This window comes from Mustela putorius, unplaced genomic scaffold, assembly GCF_011764305.1.
Source record: "Mustela putorius furo isolate JIRA1106 unplaced genomic scaffold, ASM1176430v1.1 tig00000508_pilon_pilon_pilon, whole genome shotgun sequence".
Taxonomy (NCBI): Eukaryota; Metazoa; Chordata; class Mammalia; order Carnivora; family Mustelidae; genus Mustela; species Mustela putorius.
In genome coordinates, this window is record NW_025421402.1 from 2,660,966 (window position 1) to 2,685,193 (window position 24,228).

The window sequence follows — 24,228 nt, forward strand, 5'->3', positions numbered from 1 at the left end:
CTGCTCCCTGTCCAAGTTTCCCAAGTTCTTTAGGTCCTATTAGGCACCAGGCCCAATGGCAGGAAGCCGCTTGCTGGTCACCAGCTCATCCTCTCTAATCTCCAATCTCACCCCTCATCAGGGGATTCAGGACAGGGGAAGGCAGGTCAACCCCGACACCTGCCCCGTCCTGCCCAGCCCCCCAACCCCGTATGAGTGACAGGCCCCTTCCAGCCTCCCGGGCCAAGGACAGCCTCTGCAGCCAGGAACCCACAGGCAGACACGCCCCAGCTTCAACCTCCTTAAGCAGGGGGCACGTTTCCTATTCCCCAGAGCTGGAAGACACCTTCAAATCCTTTTGCTCCCTTTGCCAAATTCTACCTGCCTTCTTTCCTCAGACTCCGGTGGGAGCTACCTCTCCAGGCGAGTCATTTCTGACTAGTAAAGTGCCTCTAGGAGAAAGCCCTGGGCCCCAAGAAAGGGCTGGTGAAGTTCAGAGTAAACAAGTCAGGATCAGGACCCTGAGCCCTGGGATCCCTGCTCCCAGATCTTGGTGAACCCTGTGGCTCCTTCTTCCTACAGAGGCAGGACAAGAGGGCATGGGGACGGGGGTGCTGTAGGGGCCTGCTCCATTTTCCAGGGGGACGGGAGGCTGAGAAGGGGCTGAGCCGGGGGAGGCGGGGCTTGCTGCAAAACTGGGTCAAGATGGCCCCGGATTTGGGTAAACAGGGCCCACAAGGCTCTCAGGGAGCAGCTGTGGGCGAGGAGGGGAGGGTGAACAGCTCTGGAGGTTGGGGTCAAGTGGGGAGAGGATTGGGACTGGGCAGAACGATAAGGGGACAGCCTCTCCCAGGAAACCAGGAGCACCGATAGCAGCAGGGGAGCAGGGAAGGAGGGACGCCACCGGGGTCTGAAGGTGATTCACTGGCCCTGGAAGCCGAGTGACTGACTGGCTTATCGTGGGGGGTGGGGGGGATGGAGTTCTGGCTTCGGCCCAGCTCTGGCTGCAGGTGGGGTTCTGAATGGACTCTCGGGAACCAGAGGCTCAGGCCCGCCCACACGGGGACATAGCTCCAGACCCCCGCCACGCTGACCCCAGCCCACGGACTCGCCGGGCTCCCCTTGGCAGCTGCAAGCAGAGAGCCGGGACCGCGTGCGAGTCTGACTTGGGAGGGAGGCGGCAGCCGGGCGAGGCCCCGGCGCACGTGCGGGAGGCTGCTTTGTGAGGTGCCATTGTGTGCCCAGTGTGAGCGCGTGCCTCGCTCTCTGTGGTGTTTGTGCCCAGCACGCGGGCCCGCCAGTCCTCCCGCGGCGTCTGCGGGCAAATAACCAGCCCCGGACACCTCCCCAACACAAAACTGGTCATTTTATTCTTGTTGTTAGGAGGCAAAAAAATGTACAATTACAAGAATCATTTTCCAAACAGAGGTTAAATATGAGCTAAAAGTGTGAAAAAGGAAGAGGAACATCACTTTACAAATCATTAAATTAAACAAATAAACAAACAGAAAACAAAACCCAAAGAACCAACCCCCCATGCTGAGTTCTCTCCTTGTGCAACTCTGCAAAACGAGAACAGAAAATGAGGTGGCCCATGGAGTTGCGGGCCCTAGGGAGGGGCAGGAGCTGGAGCCGGGAGCGGGCGGGACGTGCTCCCGGGGTCATGTGGACGCTGGCTTCCTGTTGGCCGGTGATCTCTCCGGCACTCGGGTATGCCCAGTGGCCCTACTGAGACTGGGGGCAGAGAGGGGCGCCTCTGGAGGCTCCTGTCGGCCTGTGACATTCAAGCACGGCAGGGATGAGCCAGACTGGGAAGTGGAAACAAACGGGACATGGGGACGGTCACCAGTGCCCAGGCTGGCACCTGCCCCAGATGCTAGCTCTCGCCTTCCCAATCTCGACCTGTCCGGAGCCAGCCCTGCCTCTCTTGCCTTCTTCCCACACCGCCCCCCTCCCAGAGCCTGACGGGCCCCTGCAGCATCAAATGGTTGATTTTTAGTCTTTGCTTAAATTAAAAAATTAAAATATATATACATATATATACTGTACACACAGGACGATAACAGAAGAGTGTTGAAAAGGGCAGCATAGGGGACGGGACACGGGAGAGAGGAGGGCAGGGGCCGTGGGGCCTGGGCTGTTAAGGGAACGGAAGCAGGGGGGGCAACGGGCAGAGAGAAGGGGGGAGGGCCAGAGGTTAGGGGGCCCAGAATGGGAGCAGTTTATTTTACAATAAAATCAGGAGTTCAAACCTCAGCAGAACAGGACTCTGGGATCCCCAGAGGGCCCCTCCCCACGCTGAGTGAGGAGCGGCGGGCTTATGGGGGACGGTGGGGTGGGCGGGGAGCGCGACTTCGGGTTTGGATGACAGCAGGTCCCTGGTCCGAGGGGGAAGGACTGCAGTCTCAGCTTCTCCGTGACTTTGAGTGTTGAATAAGCCACTGTAAGGTGATGTCTGGGTGGGGGACAACAGAGAAGTTTAGAGGCCTTCCTGTGCTGGGCCGACTGGGGATACAGTGAGCAAATACCCAGCCCAGGGCTTCCGAAACTGTAACTGGGGATCAACTCTAAGGGCACCAAAAGCCAAGAGCCGTGGGGTGCCACAGACAGAAGGGGCCTGGGAATTACCTGGTCCAACCCGTATAGTGGGGGAATTGAGGCCCACAGAAGGGAGTGATTTGCCTAAGATCACAAAACCAGTCGAGGGCATAGCAGGGGTAATGCTCAGATGTCGAGTTTCCTAGATACTGTCCTACCCCAGAAGGTGCGAGCTTTGGTCTTCAAGGAAAGTTGTGCAGGGAAAGGCTTTGAGAGCCACTGTTCTAGAACACCCAGGAGGGCCTCTCTGCCCCTCCCCTCGCCCTGTCTGTTCCCAGAATGCCAGCAACTCCCCCATACCCACGCGCACCAATGTTGTCCTTTTCTTTGCAAGAGATGGAGTAGCAGCAGATCTCTCGGTCCTGGATGGCAGAAAGATTCCTGGGGGGAAACCAGAGCAGAACCTGCTGAAGCTAGGACTGCCCAGGGGGCCTGGGGCTGGGGGCAACAGAGACCTTTTCTTGCCAAAGGAGCTACAACGGTGAGGGCGAGGCTCCTGGAGAGGTGGGCTCTGCTGCCACCGTGTGGCAAGTACTGAGAGCAGCAGCAAGCCGTCTCTCTGGTGCCTGGAAAATTCAGGGAGCAAGGAGGGACAGAGAAGAGTAACCAAACTCACATTTTCTCAATCAGCTCCTTCTCATCCAACGCTCCTGGGAGGTCCCGCTTGTTACCCAGGACTAAGACCTACAGAGAAGGGAGAACAGGGACTAGGTCAAGGGCCCCTGTGTCAGCTTGTCCATTTCCCCTCCCCCATGCCTGGCCTTCACCTGCCTCCCCCCCTTCCCCTGGGGCCACTTCCCAGCGGGCTCCCTCCCCTCCTGCTCCACTAGGGTGCTGACCGGGATGCCCTGCAGCTGGGGTTTGTCCAGTAGGTTATGCAACTCATTCTTGGAGGCCTCAATCTTCTCCTGGTCAGCGGCGTCCACCATGTACCTGGGGGACAGCGGGTGGGGACAAGTATGTTGACATTACAGGCTGAGAGGTAGGTAGGACAGCTGTGCTTGCAGGAGGAAACATCTTTCTGGAGCTTGGTCACCTCTGGATCTATGGGCCACCTGGTTCTCCTCCATCATGGGCCATTATCCTGTCATCCGAAAGTCCCCTTTGAACAAGGTGTCCCGCGGGGGCGCAGTGGAGTGGGGGAAGCTTGCCCTTTAAAATTAGGTGTAAATCCCTCCCGAAATGACCCCCTTACAGACCCCTTAGGTCTGTATGGGAAGAATAGCCCTGGTTGAGTCAAAAAATCAAAGGCAGCCCCAGATTTTTTTGCAGCAAGATACTTCTAAAAAATGAGGTTAAAACAATAAAAACAAAACAATCTTTTGTTGGGCATATACATGTAGGATAAAATTATTTTTAAAAAGCAAGGGAACAAACCATTTAAATCATACAGAATCTGGAAAAATGGTGACTCTAGGCTGGGGAAGGCAGGGGGACACAGGGACTTGGGGCGGATCAATGCTGTCAGGCTCTCAGGTTGGGCAGTGCATGCTCGGAGTGGTTTTGCACATAAGAAACACACAGCCCGGGGAGTAAAGGCAGGCTTCGTATGGACAGAACAGTGAATCCTGAACCAAGGATGGTGACTAACCCCGTTCTGCGCCTGTGGTCCCTGCAGGCAGTGAGGCTGGGGGAAAAACCAGGGAGGGGTCCCTACAGGTAGTGAGGTTGGGGGCGGGGTGGGGGGAAGCCAGGGGAGCCCCCAACTCCGGCCCAGCCCTACACTTACACGATGGCACTCACTCCTCGGCAGTAGCGCTCCCACATGCTGCGGAATCGGGGCTGTCCCCCAATGTCCCAGAGCTAAGTGAGAAGAGGGCGACATGGTCTCAGCTGGAGGCAGGCAACCAAACCCAATGGCTCCAATTCCCCCTCCCCCAGATTGCCAGGGATTGGTCTGCTGTCCATCCCTCCTATGCCTACACCCCTCAGAGTGCCTTAGAAGTCTTGCGCTCTTTTCCCACCTCTCCAAGCCCCTGCTCTCCTCCAGCTTCTTCCAGGGTCTCAGATACCCTCCCCAACTCCTTCCTTGTGGGCGCCCCGCCCCAGCAGGCATGCAGGTGCGCTTCCGTGGCCCCGAGACCTTGTGCCCAGAGTTTTGGCTTCCTGACACTCACCTTGATGGTCACATTCCCTTTGGTGATTTTGCGCATGTTGAAACCCACGGTGGGGATCATATCCTCATTGAACTGTCCTGACTGGGAAGGAAGAGTCAGAATTGGGAAAGGGGTACATATCGACAGAACCCCGCTGTGCCATCCCTGGTAGCCACAGCCACAAGGACGCAAGAATAAAGCAGTGTCGCAGGCACCCCTTTGCAAAGGGCATGGGGGCATCTCCTGAGTGTCCCTTGCTTTCAGGCAGGACGGCCATAAACAACTCAGGTGTCTCTCCTGTGAACAAGAGACCACATCTTCTCCAGGCCCCCTCAAAGTTTCTCAGCCTAGACTGAGAAAAAATTCTTCCTAAGGTCTAACCAACATCTCTCCATCGGAATGGAAGCCCCTTTACTGAACCGAGGCTCCAGTGGAGCAGAAGAACAATTAGCTGCCAGCAAAAGGACCTCAAACAAATCACGGCAAACAGGGGGGATCTCAAGGAAGCAGACATATCTTCAAACAAGCAGTAAGATTTTGAGGGAAGGTAATTAGGCCACCCCAAAAGGCGCCTGTACACCAAGAAACTTGGATTATCCTTGCTTCTGGTTTATCTGCACTATACTCTGTTTGTTAGGACGGATAACCCACACCCCACATTCCCTGTTGACTCACGGGTCTCCCACTAGACTGAGAGTTTCCTGGGGAGGGGAACCATGCCCCCGTTAACAATGCTAGCAAATGTTTGCTGAATAATTTGGACTCTAATTCCATATCCTGGAACCCATTTTCAAATTCTAATGATCTTCCTGTCTTCCCCTCTGAAGTATCTCCAGGATGTCTAGATTGCTTTAAACTAGCCCCAGGCCAGGCCAAACTCCTTCCAAGGTCATCTCCATGTTTGTAGGTAGGACACTTCGGCTTACCACTCTCCTTCCCCACATGCAGGAGACGGGACTTTACTTAACCTTGAATCTTCTGAGGGTGACAGCCTCGTCTCTGTCATGCCATTTTCTTCTTTTTGGTAGCAGGAGTAATTTGCCTGTCACAGAAGTCGGGGGCTCTGACCATTAACCAAGGTGTAAGAGACAATAATTTCTTACTCAGAGCCTGTAGGCCTGAGGGAACACTCCTGAGGTCCCATCTGAATGAGAGTGATTGATTCTTTTTCATCTGCAGGAATCACCAAGGCCCTTGGAAGTGAGAAGTGAGCCCCCATGATGGATGCTTGTTACAAGGTGGACCAAGAGTTCCTAACCTGTGGGCCACAGACTGACTTCAGAGAGTCCCCAAACCCCCTGAAATTGCACCTAATCTGCGTATGCAAAATTTGTTTGTATGGCCACTCCTCTGTAGAGTGTGTATGGAATACTTCTATGTGCCTTGGTTTTTTTTTAGAGAGGGAGAGTGAGTGAGCAGGTGGTAGGGGAGCAGAGGAAGAGAGAGACTCTTAAGTTGGCTCCATGCCCAGTGTGGAGCCTGATGCAAGGGCTCGATCTCACAACCCTGAGATGAGATCATCACTCGAGCCGAAACCAAGAGTCGGACGTTTAACCGACTGAGCCACCCAGGCATCCCAAGGGTCTCGTATTTTTATCAGCTAATCAAAAGGGCCCGAGAGCCTTAGAAGTTAGGAATCACTGAGAGAAAGGAATGCCCTGATGGAGGAGAGCTTCTCTTCTCGCTAAGGATGGAGACCCTAACCACATGCGGTCTAAGTGCCAAACCCCAGCAGGGTGCCAGGGTGGGGATGGGGGCACCTGCTGGACCAAAGCCTATTCCTCTCCATCTGGGCTCATGAAGAACCTAAGCGTCTGAAGAAGAAAGCCTAGTTTCTGTTAATCACTCATCATGGAGGAGCTTGGACAAGGACCTTTAACCTCTGTGGACCTCAAGGTTTCCTTCTGTGAAACGGGGAGAAAGGTTCTCGTTTCCTAGAGACTGGCAAATAGGGCTCACAGAGTGCTTGGAAATGGCCTGGATATAGCATAAGGACCCATTTGGCATCTCTGGGAACTAGAAGCCCTACAGGCTCCCATATAAAGGAAAAACCTAGCCCGGCTGAATGTGTTCTTGGGTAGGAGGACCCCCAGGGACCCAGGCTCCCCGGCACCCATATTTCCAGGGCAGCTGTGAACCAATGCTAAGATGGAACCAGGTTATGACTTCATTTCCCTGCTAATGCCTCCTGATCTCATGAGCTCTTCATTTAACATTAGAAGTAACCCCAAAGTCAAGTGGTCTAACCTCTGATCTTGGGTGGGCTCCACCTCTCTGAGAGTTCTTCACAATGAGTCAAAAGTCCATCTTCCTGTGACTCCCACCCCTTGTTCCAAAGGCTTGGGTACCCTGAGACTAGTTCTTCCACATAATTAAATGGCTTTGAAATATTTGAAAACGGCTCCCTTGATTCCCTCGGGCAAAACATCTCCTACTTTGTACATCGCGACTTCTTCAGAAGATCTCAAAAGATCAGTTTTAGGTTCTTAGAAGCACTGTGAAGTCTCTATATAATTTTTTTTTCCAGTTCACATTAGGCGCTGAGTGGTTAGACACATCAACTCAATTTCTATTTACCGTCAGACCTCATAGAGCCAGCAGACAAAGCCAAATGGGGGGATAGTTGAGACAAACAGATGCCAAATGAACAGGCAAAGGTGATTCAGAGTCACTAGCGGTCACAGGAACAGAGCCCACGGGTCCCAATTCTTCATCTCTTTCTGAAAGACACTCTACCGTAGTCATACACAATGTGGGCAGAAATGCTAGTGCAGGTGCCCAGGGGGACCCGAGAATACCAATTCCCCTGATGCTAGAACTCCCACTGAAGTCCACAAGGGGTGGTTTTTCTTGGAAGCCTCTTTAAAGGGAAATTTTGCTTGCACTTTTAGGATGTGCAAGCCCAAGTGGAAAACTATCAAAAAGGGGAACGCATGGCTTAGGAGCGGGGTGCGTTCCTGCTCCTCCCAGCAACTCTGCCCCTGGCAATGTCATCTGTGACTCCTGAGTTCTGTTCCTTTTTGGACATGATGCACGTCTAGGAGAGGCCCTCCTGACCAGGAAGTGGAACCCCCAGGGGACCTGTGGGTCTCTGGCCAGGAGCATGGCTTTCATAAATGCTCCACGAGGAGAGTTCCCCTGGGGACTGGAGGTGACACCGAGGCTGAGCCATTAGAGCCACAGCAAGTTGTTCTTCCTCTTGGCCTTACCCTGGAGACACCTCCCAGATCGAAATGCCTAAAGCCAAGCCATCTAGGCCTGCAGGATCAGAGTCCAGGCATTATGCTCCTGCCCAAGGGGCCCTAGGGGCCCAAGAGGCCAAGTCAATGCCTGATTTAACTAGGTAGCCAGACTCCAGGCCCAGAGCCTGGGCACACCGGAGCTCAGGGGCACCTGCTAGCCAGGAAACATCTCATGCCAAAACACCCCCATGGGCCTGAAGGTCCTGCCCTGTCAGACAAGGAGCCAGGAGCCATGCGGTGGAGGAAGGGGCAGAGGGCATCTGCAAAGCATGTTTGGAAAAGGAAGCCGGTGCCCAAACTTGTGGCCGTGGGGTACCCGCAGCCTTCCCTCTGCCCTCCTGCCTCAGGCGGCGTTCCTTCCGGGATGCCGAGATACGTCAGGGGCTCTCTTCTTCAGGATGGGCAGCAACACAGGCGCAGGGAGGTACCTAGACTGACTGGCCATACTTCTTTGACCCCCTCTCTTACGGTGCGCGGTTTGGGCCAGTACGAGGCCAATCCGCAATTCTCAGAAACCCTAGTATGGGGACGGCGATAACCCCAGCGCCCCCTGCCCCAAGCCTCCCTCAACCCCACACGCCCAGTCCTGCCAGGCTCCTCCATGCAGGCCGCAGCCATTACTGCAGCCTTAGCTCACACACCCGTGGAGCTCGGTCTTCCCTTTTTTTGAGATAGATTTTTTAACTCCTTCCCCACCACTCCCTGGCGGCAAAAGACAGAAAATTGCCCACCTAGGACTTGACTACCCAAAGCCCTCAGAGCCACTCTCTCCCCTGTCCCCAGAGTGGGCAGCGCCCCTCTAGCTCATCCTCCGGGCCAAGATACCTCCAGCTGCAACTTCTGAGCCAAGCGGAGACTCCAAACTCCCTTTACGACGCCGTCCTCCCCGGACCCCCAGCTAAGTCGCCGCGGGTTCCTGGAGAGGAGGAGTCTGGGCTGGAGCCAAAGGCCTCAGCTGAGTCCACTACCCCCAGGGGGTACGTCCCCTCCTCCTCCAGAGCGCGGGGCTTCCTCTTCCGGCAGAGAGGGGTTAAAGCCTCTGGGTGGGGCTGGGCTCGCCCAAGCCCCCTCCCCAAGCCGCTCCCGCTGCCGGGTCCCGCGACCCTCCGCACGCGGGGCGGGAAGGCCCGGGCACTTTCGCCCCGTCATGCCCCCCTGCGCGGGGACCCGAGGGGGCCTGTCTCTGCAGGCGCTGGTTCCCTTCTGCCTCGTGACCCCTTGGGGCCGCCAGTCCCAGGGCCCCAGCCCGTGTCCGCGTCCCCCTTCTCCGCCCCCAGCCGTGCCACCCGGTCCGGGCGGGAGAGCGGGTCGCGCGCCACCCGGGTCCCCCACGGGCCGTGCTAGGCCCCAAGCGCCCTGGCCCGCTCCTCCCCCGCCCGGCGCCCGGCGGTGCCCGGCCATGCCAGGCGGCGACCCCGGCTCCCCAGGGCGCGGCGCGGGCGGAGACAGGCCCGACCCTCGACCGGCGCCCCGCGCCCCGCGCCCCCGTACCGCGATCACGTTGACGAAGGTGGTCTTGCCCGAGTACTGCAGCCCGACCAGTGTGAGCTCCATCTCCTCCTTCCAGAACAGGGCCTTGAACCAGTCCAGCAGCTTGTTGAACAAAGCGATCATGGTCGCTGCCGCCGGCCCCGCCCGGTGCCGGCTGCCCGCCGCCCCTCGCTGCCCTCGCGCTGCGGCCGGGAGCGGCCCCTCCCCGGTGCGGCCCGGGTCCCGCGGCTCGGTGCGGGCGGAGGCTCGAGCGCAGCGGCCGACGACTCGCTGCCCCCGGATCCGCTCGCCGATGGGTGTGGCTTCAGCGCCCTCCTCCTCCTCCTCCTCCTCCTCCGCCGCCGCCGCCGCCGCCGCCGCCGCCGCCGCCGCCGCCCTCCCGCGCCGCCGCTGCCGGGCCGTGTCCGGCTCGCACCCGGACGCGCGCCCCTCCCGAGCCCCGAGCCCGGCGGTCGGGTGGGGTGCGCGGTGGGCCCTCGTGCCTCCGGGGTACGGCCTGAGCCTGCTGGCGTCCGCGGGCACTCGGGGAAAGAGGTCCAGGCTATTTTCCCTCCTCGGGCTGCCGCTCCCTGGGTGGCACCCCCTTCCTCCCTAAAGGGTGGTGGGCCGAGGTGGGTGAGGTCTCTGTTAAGCGGGGTGGAGGAGCAGGGGCCACCCACTTTCCAGGACCCGGAGATGAGATCTCTGCGAAGGACAGGCGAATGGAGGCTTTTTGTTCCCCGAGTCTCTTGAACATCTCGGGGGGGTACTGAGCTTTACCCTCTTCAAACCTAACCCGCGGAGAGTTAACAGCCGGGTTTGGGCGTGTTAATGCTCCATCTTGTTTTGCTAACCACAGTTTACCAGGACTGCTTGTTTAGGAAGCCTCTGGCCCCAAGTGAAATAAAGAGGTGTTTGAGGCCGACGCTGATTTTCCCTAGAATCACCGTAATTCACAGATAAAATCCTGCTTGGGGGCTGGGAATTCCAGTGAAAAAATTGGCCTGTTTTGGTGAGAGCCAAAGTTTCCTTCAGGAGGACAGCTGTCGGTGGGAGGTGGAGGGCAGGCGCGCAGGCCCCAGGCTTCTGAGGTTAGAGCCACAGGGCCTGCTAATCCCAGGGCTAGCTGTTCCCTCATGGTCCCAGGCTTCAGGACAGTCCCCAGACCTAGGATGAGTGCTCCTTAGTTCTTGGTTTTATTTCTAAGATATTATCTATTTATTTGAAAGAGAAAGCATGGGGCGGAGGGACACAGGGAGAGGGAGAAGCAGACTTCTGGTTGACCACGGTTGCCACCCTCCCACCCCCAATGTGGGGCTTCATCACAGGACCCTGAGATGATGACCCCAGTGGAAAGCAGATGTTTTGGGGACTGAGCCACCCAGGCGCCCCAGTATCTGGTTTTCAAACTTATACACATGTAGTCTATTGTTGTAGTTAAAAGCACATAAATTGGGGAGCTTGGGTGGCTCAGTGAGTTAAAGCCTCTGCTTTTGGCTCAGGTCATGATCCTGGGGTCCTGGGATAGAGTCTCGCATTGGGCATTGGGCTTTCTGCTCAGCAGGGAGCCTGCCTCCCCCTCTCTCTGTGCCTGCCTCTCTGCCTACTTGTGATTTCTGTCTGTGAAATAAATAAATAAAATCTTAAAAAAAAAAACACATAAATTATCGACTTAAACAGGATCTGTCAAAAGTACCCAAGATGACCCTCAATGACCAGACAGTGGCCAAAGAGGATGGATCACAAAGTATCATCTTTCTAGCTTTTGCCCCTTATAGTTCCCTATCTAGCTCCTAAGGGTACACCTGTGCCCCATTTCCTAAAGTGACCCCAGTAGCACTTTGGTGTGTCTCAGGAAGTTTTAGAAATGTGCATGTCCTGGTACAAGGATCTGCAGTCTCTTCCTGATGTATGGATTCTTACTCTATTGCTCTAAAGAGGCTCCAGGGGCCCGAGAAAAAGATGGAAAGAAGAAATGAATCAGTCATCCACAAAGCCTTTATTCTCCCACTTGGTTCCTTTTCCAGAGCTTGTACTTCTCTAAGTTCTAGAACGTGGTCAGGGCGACAGTGCCAGGGAGGGGAGCCTCTGGGCCCATGCCCGTACATGGGTGTGAACTCCTTGCCCAGCTTCACGAGCCCAGGCTGTGCGTGCCTCGCACAGGGGTTAGACAAGTTGTGGGTGCAGGAAAGCCCACTCCCGGGGCTGTAAGGAAGGAGGAATTCCATTGTGAGACCAAGCAAAAGCATTAGGAAAATTAACCTCAGTTTCAACATTGCAGGTTCTTCCGAAGAGATGTCATGAATGAGGAGGCTCAGCTGTTCTCCAGGACCCAGTCCCTCAGGGGGTTCCTCAGAGAACTGGCATCAGCCGAAGCAGACCCAGGGGCTGCGTTCCCGGAGAGCTGCTGCCTTCCTTCATCCCCATAGGCAGCCCATCTTGGATCCAAGGATGAAGGATTTGGAGGTCTTCCCAGCAGTGTGGAGGTGAGCCTTCAGACAGATGTGGGGTGCCCTGGAACTTGTGTTGCTACGGAGATGCTGAAGGTAGCTCGTTCTCTGGAATAGACCATGGGGACCCCAATTTCGTCTGAGCCTACAGGTCTGCATGGAATGTGTTCACCCTCATCATTCGTGGACTCAGCCAGGCTCTCCAGGTGCATTCTGCAAATGCAAGGGGCTGGTTTTCTAGTCAGGCCAAGCTCTTTGTTTCTCCGTCACTCCTTCTTCTTTTGTACCTCCTGCTACCAGGGATCTTCTGAGGCCATGGAAGAAAGACAGAGGATGCTGGGCCTCCCTAGGGAGTAGCTGGAGTGAGTGGCTGGCAGGGGTAGCCCTCTGGACCTCTGAGGGGTTCCCACACTTTCCCTCTTCCAGAGGTTTCAACTGCCTGGCTTGGTCACCTGTGTAGCCTGAACCCAGAACTCAAGTGTGGGCACAGGAGTCGTCTGGGTCTTGTTCTCTTGGGCGTGGTGTCTGGCCCACCTCATGGATGCGGGGTGAAGAAGCAGAGTCACTGGTGGGATGTCGAGATCTTGGCCATGGTCAGGACCAGACTTTTCCCAGCTCTGGCATCTGGCCTATTCTCGGGCAGGCCCCAGGTGGAAGAGCTGGGGATCACTGTCTTGCCAGCCCCAGGAAGGGGATCTGGGTGGAGCGGCTTCTAGGAACTTCTGTGATTGCTTTTAACTATGCGAGCAAAACACCTAATGTCTGTGTCCTAGACCAAGAGATGAAGCTCACAGAGCACTTTAGACAAGACCAGGACTCCTGGGCTCCTTCCTCAGCTCTGTGGTCAATGCCGGCTCCTGGCTCGCAAGTCAGAGAGACATGGGAGGTCCCCCCAAGTGTCCGTCTGGGGCTAGTTGAGGAAGCAGAAGAGCAGCCCATCTTAAAGACCTGGAGTCCAGTCCCAGTCCTTGCTGATGCAGCTCCCAGTGACTGTGTGTGCCCCCCGAGGAGACACCCCTTCCCCGGGCCCATCCAAGGGGTGCCTCAGATCCAGAGGCCCACTCTGCCCGACCCCCCTACCCAGGCCTGGGGGACTTTGGCTCCGGGGCTGGTGGAGGGCGCCAGGGCTCAGGGGCAGGGCTCATCAGGGAGCTGGGCCGCATACAGGGCCAGCGTGTGATGTAGGAACTGGTACTGCTCCGTGGTCTGGATCATTCCACCCCTGTGAGGGAAGCATAGAGGTCATGAGTGGAGGAGGAGGGTCAGGCACGACATCTTCATAATTCACCAGGGAGGTTCTCTCAAAGAACCCGTCAACTACTCCATATAGTCCTCCTCTGGGCTTCCTACTCCTGCTTGCTGCCCCTCACACCTTCCCCACAAGGACAGTCTCTTGGCCCCACACCTGGGGCTGAGCCCCTCAGCCGGCTGTGCCAAGGAGGAGACACCCCACACTGGAACTCTCTGACCCGTCAGCCTCCTGGGGCAGAACCAGGTCCCTGATTCCTCGGGCTGGGCCAGGAATATTCCTGAGCCTCCAAGTTTCCTCCTCCCCATCTGTGAAGTAAACATGGTAATTCCCTATTTGTGTGTAATAGGTTCTCATATTCGAAAAACACATTCACAGTGAGTTAACGCATTCCTTACAACAGCTCTCTGAGGAAAGGAGCCATTATTTCTCTCTAGATAAAGGCCCAGAGGCCCAGAGAAATATCATGACAGCTCAGTGAGGTACAAGGCAGAGTCTGCACCTCAGTTCCCCGTCCCCAGATCTGGGGGCTTCTGTGCGCTCTCTGTGTCTGCGTTCATGTCCCCTCTTCCCCCACCTTTCTCTGAGTAGGGAATCTGGAAATACAACACCAAAACAGAGACAAGGCTCGGCTATCTGCAGACTGGCATTCTAGATAGAGGTTATTCCTTGGGCGTTAGTGGCAAAAGAAACGATCCTTTAAGCCAAGGGCCCCTTCTTTTCTCAAGGGAGGTGCTTGAGGGGGACGTGCCTCTGAGTGCTCTGGGACCCAGGAAGCAGGGAGGCTACACCTTAACGTTGTCGGTCCCGTCCTCATCCACAGACCCACCTGTCCAGCCGCAGCTGGCACACGATGCCCAGAATGTCCACTTCCCCGCGGGCCTTCAGTTGCTGACAGCCAATTCGGGTGGCGATGAAGCAGCCAGTCCGGCCAATCCCTGCACTGGACACAGCCAGGGAGGCAACAGGGAGGTCACAGGAGACCAGGGAACATGGGGGCCAGGTGAGTGGGGGAACATGGGAGACAGGGGACCAGGGAACATGGGGGCTGGGCCTTAAACTGCAGAGAAAAGCCACAGGCACTTAGGGCCTCTGTTTTGGGGGGGTGTGGACCTGAGGAAGGATGAAGGCGGCAGGATCTTCGCAGGTGAGAGCAGGCATTAGAGGAGTTGACATTTTTTCCTGGCCCCTCCATAAACCTATCCCGGGTCCCCCTCCAGTCCCCGTGGACATTCCAAGGAGCCATCTTCTGCGCAGCTGCAGGCAGCAGCGGTTTCCAGCTGTCAGGCCTGCTGAGCTCCTGGGTCCGCCTTCTACCATGACCTCATCCCCCCAGCGGCTGACACTCAGCCCCCTTTCCCAGCCCTGCATCCTTCCCACAGCTGGCCCTCCACTCTGCTCTGTCTTGCTCTTTATTTCCAAACCTGCCTGGCCCCCCTTTTGGGGGAAGGCTTCTCGTCTGGAGCCCTGATAGAAGCCCCTCAGGACTTCCCAGCACTTAAGGTCCAGGTGTCACCTGCGGGGTGGGGGCTCATGAGTCCCCTCGGTCTGTCATCTCGGTCTGTACTTTTTTTTTTTAAGATTTAATTATTTATTTGTCAGAGAAGGGGTGGACGGAGAGAGAGAGATGCAGAGGGAGAAGCAGCCTTCCCACTGAGCAAGGAGCCCAATGTGGGGCTCGATCCCACGACCCCGGGATCATAACTTGAGCTGAAGGCAGACACTTACTGAGCCACCAGGCATCCCACCTCTGTCTGTACTTCTGCGACTATGTTCTATTTAGAGCATGCACTCCCGAATGGTTTCGTTATTATAAGCTTGTCCCCTGTGTTACCCGTGACTCCATCCCAATCAGATTCTTATTCCGTAGTCAAAGTATCCCTTTGGCTAAATCCAAGTTTCTTAGCCAGTCCTCTGAGGTCCCTGGCCTTTCAGACTTATCTTTTACCCCTCTCCTCCCTTCCCTCACGTGACCTCCAGGCCCCCATCCTCTAACTCCACTCTCAGCAATGTGTCCATTTAGAAATGTCATCTAGGGCACTGGGTGACTCAGTCAGTTAAGCGTCTGTCTTTAGCTCAGGTCACGATCCCAGAGTCCTGGGATCGAGCCTGCGCTGGGCTCCGCTCAGTGAGGAGCCTGCTTCTCCCTCTCCCTCTGCCTACTGCTCCCCCGGCCTGTACTCACTCTCTCTCTCTGTCAGATAAATAAACAAGATCTTTAAAAAAATAAAAATGTCAGGGTGCCTGGGTGGCTCAGTGGGTTAAAGCCTCTGCTTTCAGCTTAGGTCATGATCTCAGGGTCCTGGGATCGAGCCCCGCATCGCCTGCTTCCCCACCCCACCCTGCCTGCTTCTCTGCCTACTTGTGATCTCTGTCTGTCAAATAAATAAATAAAATCTTAAAAAAAAAACACCAAAATAAATAAAGAAATAAAAATGTCATCGAGGAGCCTTTGTACATCCTGTTCCATCTCTCTGGAACACTTCTCCTTTCCACTCTTCACTTGGCTAATTCACCGTGCAGGTTTTCACTTAGTTTAAATGTCCTTTTTCCTGGAAAACCTTCTCTAGCCCAAGTCTGGGATGGGCGACTTGGTCCTGTGCTCCCGGACACTGCCATCAGAGCCCTCGCCACACTTGCTGGGCAGCTTTACTTTATCTCCAGACTGTAAGCCTGTCAGGGCAGAAGCCGAGCTGTCTCCTTCGCATCTAACACTGTGCCTGATGATAACAGGTTTTCAATAAGCATTGGCTGAATAAGTGAGTTTCTCAGCAGCAGGGACCATACTGACCTCTCCCTGCCCCAACCCTGCCCTGAACAGACTGCAGAGCTTTCTGATACTCTGTCCCCTCTCTGGCTTGTGCCCGAATGTCCTGCCCACAGGCCAGGTTTTTTGTGAAGGAGAGAATAAACACAGGGCACTTTGCTGAATGATTTAGAGAGTCCCATCCTGGGAAGAATTGGGCCTGCCTGATGCTGTGCTTCCTGACCGCATTCTAAGAAGACACCCAACAACAAGGGAAGGGGGGCCTGTGTCCAGGCTCGCCGTGGGGGGAGAGGGCGCATACCTGCAGTGGACCACGATGGGCCCAGTGTTGGCAGCTGTCTCTGGGCTCTCTTCCACCTCAGCCACCAGGCGCAGCAGGGGCCCAGCCGACTCTGGGGTCTGGTGGTCAGGCCAGGCAGAGAAGAGGACGTGCTTCACTCCCCGACACTCCTCCTGGTGCTGGCAGAGCAACAGGGCATGAGAACCAGGGTTGTGGAGGGGCCACTGCCAGCCTTTTCTGGTGCCCAGGGGTCAAGGGCTAGAATGACTCCATGGCACAGTCAGGGACCGTGAGCAGGCAAGGTCAGCCCTCCCTTCTCCTGCGCATCAGACTTCACAATTCCCTCCCCTGAAGGGCTGGAAGAAATGCTGTCCAGGGATGGGGGGAAAGACCCAAGTTCAAGTCCTGCCTCTGCCTCTGCCTCTAACTAGCACATGACTTTGAGCAGAATCCCTTAACCTCATTCTCTTCACTTAGAAAAAGACAGTGATAGCTTGTTGACTGACTTCTCTGGGTTCTTGGAGGATAAGGAGTTGATAGAGAAATGCTTTGAAAAGTACAAAATGCTATACGATAATAGAAGGCATTTAAAGCACTTCGCATGTGTCATCATCCGTCTCTCTGGACTTCCTGGGGCTCCTTCAGCATGGCTCCGGGACCCCACCTCTCCTTTCCCAACCCATTCAGTGCAGGTGACTCGGTCTTCCCAGCGGCTCCTGCTGGGTTTGTTGGCTCTGCCTTATTAGACCAGAGTGGTACCCGTGTTTCTCTTTCTTCTGTGCCTCAAGCTCTTCTTTTAGATTCATGTTCAAGAAGGTTTAGATGAGCCAACCCTGGGATCCCAGGGAAGGCAGGGCCTGAGTTTCAGAAAAACCAGAGATGGCCTGACCTTCCCGTACCTGGATGATGAGCTGTCGCACGGTGTACTCCGGACACTCTTTCGTGTCTTGGATGCGGAGCCGGAAGGGACCATAGGTTTCCTCTTCTGTGGGCCAGTAGTGGACACATTTCTAGGAGGGAGGGAGCTGGGAGTCAGAAGGGGGAAGTGTCTGTCAGCCCATGAAGGGGCCAGGACAGCAGAAAGGGGAGTGGGGCCCCTCCCCATCTCCCACCCCTGTTGGAGGGGCTGCTACTGCCCGGGTCAGGACCTGGGACAGGCTCTCCTGAGCTTGGCACTGTGCAGAGGACGTGCTCATCCCATCCCCCATTATGGCTGTGGAAAGCCCCCATGGCATATAGCTCGGAAACTTTTCTAAGACGTGCAAGCTGGCCCAACAATAGCTATTGTCAGTTCCCGGGGAGCCCCTAGTCCTGAGGTGCCCTGAGTAGGGGCATGTGTGGCGGAGTAAGATGTAGCCCTTTCTGGGTTCACTAAGGACCATGGCTCCTACCTCCTTGCCCTCTTGGAGCTGAGTGAGCATGATGATGAGTGACACTTCTTCCTGCCACACCATCTCCCAGAAGTCTGACACGGTGTTGGGCATGGGGCCCTGGGTCGCGATGTAGACCTTCTCCTGCCCATCATAGCCCTGGGGAGGTTGAGGAACAAAAGGAAGAGTGGGAAGCAGTGAGCGTGTTAGCTCTCTGGGGACTCTGCAGGTCCTGGGATCAGGCCTAAGCCATTGGACGTGCACACACAGACGCACACGTGTGTGCACTGGAAGCCACGTGGTGGAGAGGACACAGGCTCCAGAGGGAGGAACATGTGGGTTCAAATCCTTGTTTTGTGCTCCCTGGCTATGCCACCATAAGCAGGTTACCTAGCCTCCTTAAGCCTCAACTTTCTCATCTATCAATTGGGCATAATATCTAACTTGCAGGCATAGAGTACAGATTACATTCCACAAAGCATATGACGAGGCTCGCACATACCAGATCCTTTGTCACTGAGTGCCCCTTTCCTCCCCTGCTGCTTTCTACTAGCACAAAATAAGAAAACTGTGTTCAACATTGCTAGAGTGAATGTTTCACTTCTATGTATTACTTTTATATATTTAGTAGCCAGATGTAGCACACTCTTGCTGGGCCCTTCCTCTCCCTTCCAGAATCTCAGCTTCTCAAGATGACGACGAAATCCAAACAGACCTCCCTTCACCAAGTTTTCGGGACAAATGGGAGGTCTTCTTTCCTCAGGGGGCCCTGGCTGACAGCTTTCCATCTCTTGGCACCTCGGAGCGCTGTCTTACCCACTTTGAGCCACTAGGGGGTGCTGCTTTTACAGCTACTTAGGGCTCTAGAGTTGGGGGTGCTGGGGTAGAGAGGCTACCTTGCCTCCCTGGCTCCTATAGTTTGATGTTAAATCATCCCCACAAAGGAGGGGCTGCTTTGGAGAGTAGTTGAGGCTAGAGAGAGAGAGAGAAAAGAGAGACAGCTCAGAGCTCCTGTTTGTGCAAGCACCTCCCAAGCAGAGCTGAGAGGGTCGAGCCCTGGGGATAGGAGGGAGTAGGTTCAGCAATGCAACTTCCTCCCTGCGTAGAGGGTGGGCAGGAATGAAGTGATCGCGTGCGTGGAGACTGGGTGGTTTCTTCTCAGCTTAACATCTCCTCTGTCTTCTTGTTTGGTGGCTTGGGGCCTCTTCAGGGTCTGCCCCTGCTTGGCGTCCGTGATTTGAAGCAGGAACCCACAGTTGGAAGATGTTCTCTGCTCCCCCCTCTTCCCTCCCCCTCCGCCAGCCCTCACACCCCCACTCCCTGCAGGGCAGCCACAGCCAGGCCACTCACTCGGATGTAGTTGGCGTTGATGTAGTCTCCGTCTTCTTGGCTCTGTGCCCGGCCTAGACAGACCCGGCTCTGGGGATCTAGGAAGTAAAAATCAGCAGAGGTCAGGGGTCAAAAGGGGACCAACGAATGCACATGCCAGCAGGGTCAGGAAGAGGTGAGTTCCTGTGCTTATCACAGTATCTCCCGCATAGCAGGTGGCCAGAGACCCACTAAATTATTTTATATGCAGACAATAGGGAGCCACAGAAGGTTTCGGAGCAGTGGAGTGACACGATCAAAGGAATAACTGGGGAAGGTTAACTGGGTGGTGCCGTGTAGGACAGACTATTAAGGAAAGGGAATGGAGCAGCAGGGCCTAATGGGTAGTGAGTGAGTTATTCTAGCCCTGAGATCGGTAGGGGTGTGGAGCAGAGGGTACCAACAGGAACAGAAAACGAGATGCCCTGGAGAAAGAGTTTTTTTCTGCTGGTGAATACCGGATTTGGATGAGTGACTTGGCCTAAAATCCCAAAGTGGGGAAGCAGGACAGAACTTCCGCTTCATTCCGCTACTGGGTGTGTCAGCCTCTCCCTCGAAGAGGGAAGGCTTTCTCCAAATCCAATTCAAGCAGGGACAGAGAACCTAGCTTGTGAGCAAAGGAGACTAGCTCTCCTGGTGCTGGTGCTGGCTTGGATCTGGACAAAGGGGGATTTCAGGCAGAGGGACCTCTCCCCTCTCTCACGGCCGCAGGCTGGTTAGACTTGGGCCAAGCACAAGGGCTGCTCCCTCCCCCTCACTCCGGTGGATGCTGGCCCACCCCTGCGGGCAGAGGGCTGGAACCACAGGAGCTGGTGGTGAGCTAAGGGCTCCGAGACTGGGAGCTGCTGGAGATGGGTTGGCCAGACAAGGCTGCCCTGAGTGGGGGAGGGAGAGAGCCTGTGAGGGTCTCACGCTTGCCTCTGAAAAGTGGGAGGTGCTGATCCCTGGGTCCTTTGAGCTTGCGGGGACAACCCCTTACAGCTCCTGGACTCCCATCTCCAAACCTGTCCCCGCTCGCTTTCCTGCATCTGAGCGGCTCAAAGCCCTCTCTCTGGGAGCCCTCCTGATTGTGCCTTTCCTACTGCCTCTGCGGGGTGTTTCCCACAGTGGAGGAAAAGCAGAAAGAAGTCCTGATCTTGGGCAAGTTATGCAACCTTTCTGAGACTCTGTTGCCTTGTTTGTAAAAGGGGGGCATCAACTTCATGGGGTCATTTTGAGAAATGAGCTACCGTCAGGGGCTTTCAGCGCTGCCAGGCCCTCAGTAAGCATCTACTATGAGTGGCCGTGTTCTAACTGTGGTTAGGGTTCTCGCTCCTTCTTCCCCCAGCCAGGGCAGGTACTGGGATTTCCCTGCTGAAAGCAGGTGCCCCTGTGAGGGAGCTCTTCCCCAGCTGAGCCTGTGTGTCTTTCCTTCTGAACCTTGCAGCCCCGGGGACAGCACTACCTCCCTTAATGGCTGTCACAGTTCTTACTTGGCAAGATGGTCTTATATCGGTCCTTGGAGGCGTGGCCAGGAATATCCAGTTCTTCAGGGTTGACAAAGTTTGAGGGGATCTTCTGGCAGAGGGAGGAAAAGAGTGAATAGCCCATACCTCTTCCCAGCCTCCTTCCCCTCCCCCACGTTCCCCACCCTGATCTAGTGGAGCTGGTCCTGGCTGGCCCCTCCTGGCTTTAGGTCTGTGTGGGGTGGAGGGCAGAAAGGGGGAGCAGGGGGTGGTTTTTCTCCCTCGGCACTGGGGTTCTTGTCGTTCCGGAGGGCCCGAAGAGGAGACATACCTGTAGTGCCCAAGATGGTACGGTGTGGGCTGGCTGTCTCTGATTCAGAAGGGCAGAGTGACTCGGAGGGGACCCTAAGTTCTTACCAAGAATTCCTCTTCCAGCTGCTTGGGGCTGGGTGGCTGGTGCTGCAGGGCCCAGCGGGTGAGGGGGTGTCCAGCTGTGCGCAGAAAGTGTAGGGTGACCTCCCGGGGTGTGTTCACCGAGCAGATGGGTTCCACAGCCCCCAGGGACCGCACATCCAGCATCAGAGCAACATTGGAGCCCCGCCTGCAGACGTAGGCGACCAGCGCCTTGTGAGCACCCGGGAACAAGGGCTGCTTTAGCCATTCTTACCCAGAGCCCCAGGAGATTCAAGGGTTCAGCACCCCCCCCATGCCTTCTATTTGTCTTTCAGATCAAGGCAGCCTTGAACCTCCAGCTGCCCGCCCCTGCCGGTTCCTTGCAGGCCCCTAAAGCTCAGACCTATAACCAGATCAGCTCTTTACCTATAGCTCAGACCTATATCCAGATCTACATAGGTAGATCCTCGGCCCAACTTAGGGTTTGGGGAGCAGGCGGAGGGTTGACATGAAATGTTATATCCCAGACATGAAAATGACATGCAAACGACACGCAAATGAACACATCGGGTTTCCTTTCCTGATTGGAGTCAACAGCTGAGGGCCCTCTGGACCCAGCTGTCAGAGCTGGAGGGGCTGATGGAGGGAACCGAGCGGGGGTCCCAGGGCTGGGAAGAGACCCTTTTCCCAGGCAAGATCTCACCTCTCCTGAAGCCTCACATGCTTCTTGACCGGTGCCTTGGTGGGTGGAGGCTGGGTCATGGCTGCCTCCGAAGACCAGGTCGGCAGCTGTGCTCGGGAGCACCCACCACGGTCCTGGACCATGCTGGGGGGGAGGGTGTGCTGGGCCTCACTCATCCATGAGGTTCACCTGAAACACAGGACCCTTCAGCTGCTGACCTCTGGCCTGTCCACCTGGCCAGGGGAAGGCTCCCACGCCCAGGCCGGCCGCCTACTTTTTGGCACCCCTGTTTTCACTGGGGTGTCCTCTGTTCCCTGAGCAGTTCTGTCATTATCACTACAGGAAGGCCGGGATCTCTACAGGAGGACCCAGGGCGGTGGGCAGTCTGGGGTTGGGGTAGGGACCAGACAAGGCACAGAGATTGTGAGGGGAGAGGAAAGAAAAGGGCCGGAAAGACTCCAGAAGGAGAGTGAGAGGGGACAAGAGGCTGCCTGAGGCCAGAGTGCAGAGGGCTCAGAGCTGGGGCCCCGGCAGCCGAGAAGGCAAGGGAGGAAACAGAAGCGATGTGTTCTGTGTAGAAGGGAGAGAGAAAGCTCCCAGAAACCACCTCTAGTCCCGGCCTTCTCTGAAATGAGAGGGTTGAGGCCTCCCGCACCCCTGGAGCCAGTTGGGGACCCTTGTAGACCCTGTCCTAACTGCTGGCAGTTCCCAAGTTCATTCTGGCTTCTGGGGTCTCTGTCCAGGGAGGTAGACTATGATGGGGGGGGGGTTCCTTCTTCCTCTGCCCATCCCCCCATCTCCCGCCTCTGTAACTGTCACAGGAAATGGCCTCACCAAGCCCTTGAGCGGCAGTGCATGGTGAGGCGACAGCTGGGGCACAAGAGGGGGACATGGAGGTGGTGGGGCCCCTCTCCTCTTGGGGGACGGTCCCCAGCTTCCAGAGCCAGGTCACAGCTTCCGAGGGGTAGTGGCGGTGTGAGAGTCGCTAAGCCCACAGGCACAGAGGTGAGGGGACAGGGTGGGCCCGGCTCAGATGTATGTGGTAGAGAGAAGCTCTCCCAAAGCAGGCAGGGGGTTGTTGACCTCTGCTCGCCCTGCAGCCCCCCTGTGGCTCCCCTGCCCTGTGCTCCTCGGGGATATCAGCTAGGTCAGCGCCCATTCCCCAGCCGGGCACTGTAGCTCCCAATGCAACCTGACTCACACCGGCCTTGGAGATGCCCACCCGCCTGCCCCCCCAGGACTCACCCCCCCACCCCGGGCTACAGGGCCCCTCCTCCCCCCATTCAGGTACTTACTGAAGCAGCTGTGTCCCCCCAGGCTGCCTCTTGCCAGCTGTCTGTCTGTCTGTTGGTCGGTCTTTGAGGGCTGAGGAGGCTTCAGGAAGCCAGCTTCCTCCCTCTGCCCCTCCTTGTTGCCACCCACGCACACCCCAGCTGCGTGCCGCCCTCCTGCGCCCGCTGCCACCACCAGGGGTCGGGGGCCTCTTGCCTGTGCCCCTCTGGGGGTGGGCTGGCTGTGGCCTGGCACTTCTGTCACGGGCCTAAGGCCCTGCTCTGTGGGGATGGAGAGGGAGGGGCCGGCCCATTCCTGACCACCCTGGTCCCCTAGTTGCCAAACCCCCTTGCTCCCTGGACTGCTTGTCCTCTGGGCCTTTGTCACATCCAGTCCCTGCCCGCTTCCTAGGCGGAGCTCAGCTGACCCCTAGCTCCACGCTGGCCCACACAGAAACGCCAAGTTTTTCCTGCTGAAGCTGGCCCTGTCCAGAGACTGACTTCTACTCTGCTTCTGCCTCAAAGCCCCTGTCCCGGAAGCCCTTGCCCCTTCAAGTCCTGTGAGTTCATGGTCAGGTACATGTTGTACCTTCTCTAAGCAGAGCAGGGTGTGGACTTGAGGTAGGCTGGGAGGTGAGGAAGGAGGCAGGACTTCTTGCACCACGCTGGGGAAGAAAGGCCCAGGCTGGACCAGAAGGGTCATCCCCAGGATTCGAGCCACACCCCAGCTGTCAGCTACCGGTGGCTGGAGATAGACCAGCTGGCCAGGAAGTAGAGAGGAGACAGTTTGTAGGAGAGTCTGGGGGGCTTTGTCTCTGGCCCCAGCCCCTCCAGGCTTCCTCCCAGAATCCTGACATCTATTAGAAGACTTACAGAGAGTGGACAGTCTCTGGCCCTCACACCAGGGGGACTCCCGTGTCTTCTTCGCTTCTGGGGCGCCTGGATGACTGGGGCCCGGGAAGTGGCTCCCGCGTCCAAGACTCCACTGCCCCCCACCCCTGCCTCGCCTTGGCAGGCCCCTTGCTGGCCAACAGCCCAGCCAGTTCATGCTCGCTGCACGGCTTCTTCTACCTTGTAGCATTCCAAACACCCTTCCCTTCCGGCCCCAACACGCGCCATCCCCATCCTCTCTCTTCCTCCCACTTCTCTGATTCAGCTGTCAAATGGTGACAGCGAAAAAGAAATGATTTACAGTAGACACAGGGGGTGCACACACAGGAAGGATGGTGGGGAGGGGGCTGGCCTCTGCTGCTGGCCCATAGGGGGTTGCGGGGGGACAAAGACCAGAATGACCCTTTGGAGCTCAGGAGGCCTCCTAGTGCCTGTTGCTCCCAGAAGGGGTGGGGGTGGGGGACCAGGCACTGGCTCCTTTCTGAGCCCCTCCAGGGCCTGCTGGTCCTGGACCCTTCTTCACTCTGGGGAGTGGGTGGTTTCCCTGAAAGGAGGGGCCAGAGTGGCAGTCAGCCCTGGTAGCCAGGACAGGATAGGGGCGGGGGCAGGAGAGCCTGGGAATCCCTGGTAAATCTGTGGGAAGTGACCCGAAGCTGACTTCTCCTCAACTGCTCCCC

General features: G+C 56.5%; 2 protein-coding genes across 13 annotated transcripts; both read right to left on the reverse strand.

The window, feature by feature from the left end:
• Positions 1 to 1,328: 1,328 nt before the first annotated feature.
• On the reverse strand, positions 1,329 to 9,714 carry ARL8A (ADP ribosylation factor like GTPase 8A). Of its 5 annotated transcripts, none has more exons than XM_045081007.1 (7): positions 9,407 to 9,714; positions 4,695 to 4,775; positions 4,307 to 4,380; positions 3,417 to 3,510; positions 3,194 to 3,261; positions 2,888 to 2,981; positions 1,329 to 2,434 (listed from the first exon to the last, which is right to left on the reverse strand). In XM_045081007.1, the coding sequence occupies exons 1-7, from the start codon at positions 9,527 to 9,529 to the stop codon at positions 2,207 to 2,209; spliced, it is 762 nt and encodes a 253-aa protein (XP_044936942.1). In that variant the 5' UTR covers positions 9,530 to 9,714; the 3' UTR covers positions 1,329 to 2,206. The 5 variants fall into 5 exon arrangements, with proteins under 5 accessions (XP_044936942.1, XP_044936941.1, XP_044936943.1 ...); XM_045081006.1 differs by having other exon boundaries at positions 2,878 to 2,958; positions 9,407 to 9,667; XM_045081008.1 differs by lacking the exon at positions 9,407 to 9,714 and adding an exon at positions 8,741 to 9,349.
• Positions 9,715 to 11,365: 1,651 nt separating this feature from the next.
• Positions 11,366 to 22,843, reverse strand: PTPN7 (protein tyrosine phosphatase non-receptor type 7). Of its 8 annotated transcripts, none has more exons than XM_013058150.2 (10): positions 22,685 to 22,843; positions 21,411 to 21,578; positions 20,732 to 20,915; positions 20,342 to 20,423; positions 18,852 to 18,928; positions 17,523 to 17,660; positions 17,031 to 17,141; positions 16,153 to 16,310; positions 13,914 to 14,027; positions 11,366 to 13,057 (listed from the first exon to the last, which is right to left on the reverse strand). In XM_013058150.2, exons 2-10 carry the CDS (start codon positions 21,563 to 21,565, stop codon positions 12,964 to 12,966), a joined length of 1,113 nt encoding a protein of 370 aa, XP_012913604.1. In that variant the 5' UTR covers positions 21,566 to 21,578; positions 22,685 to 22,843; the 3' UTR covers positions 11,366 to 12,963. The 8 variants fall into 8 exon arrangements, with proteins under 8 accessions (XP_012913604.1, XP_012913598.1, XP_044936950.1 ...); XM_013058144.2 differs by having other exon boundaries at positions 20,342 to 20,426; positions 22,685 to 22,831; XM_045081015.1 differs by lacking the exon at positions 22,685 to 22,843 and adding an exon at positions 22,224 to 22,329 and having other exon boundaries at positions 20,342 to 20,426.
• Positions 22,844 to 24,228: the final 1,385 nt, after the last annotated feature.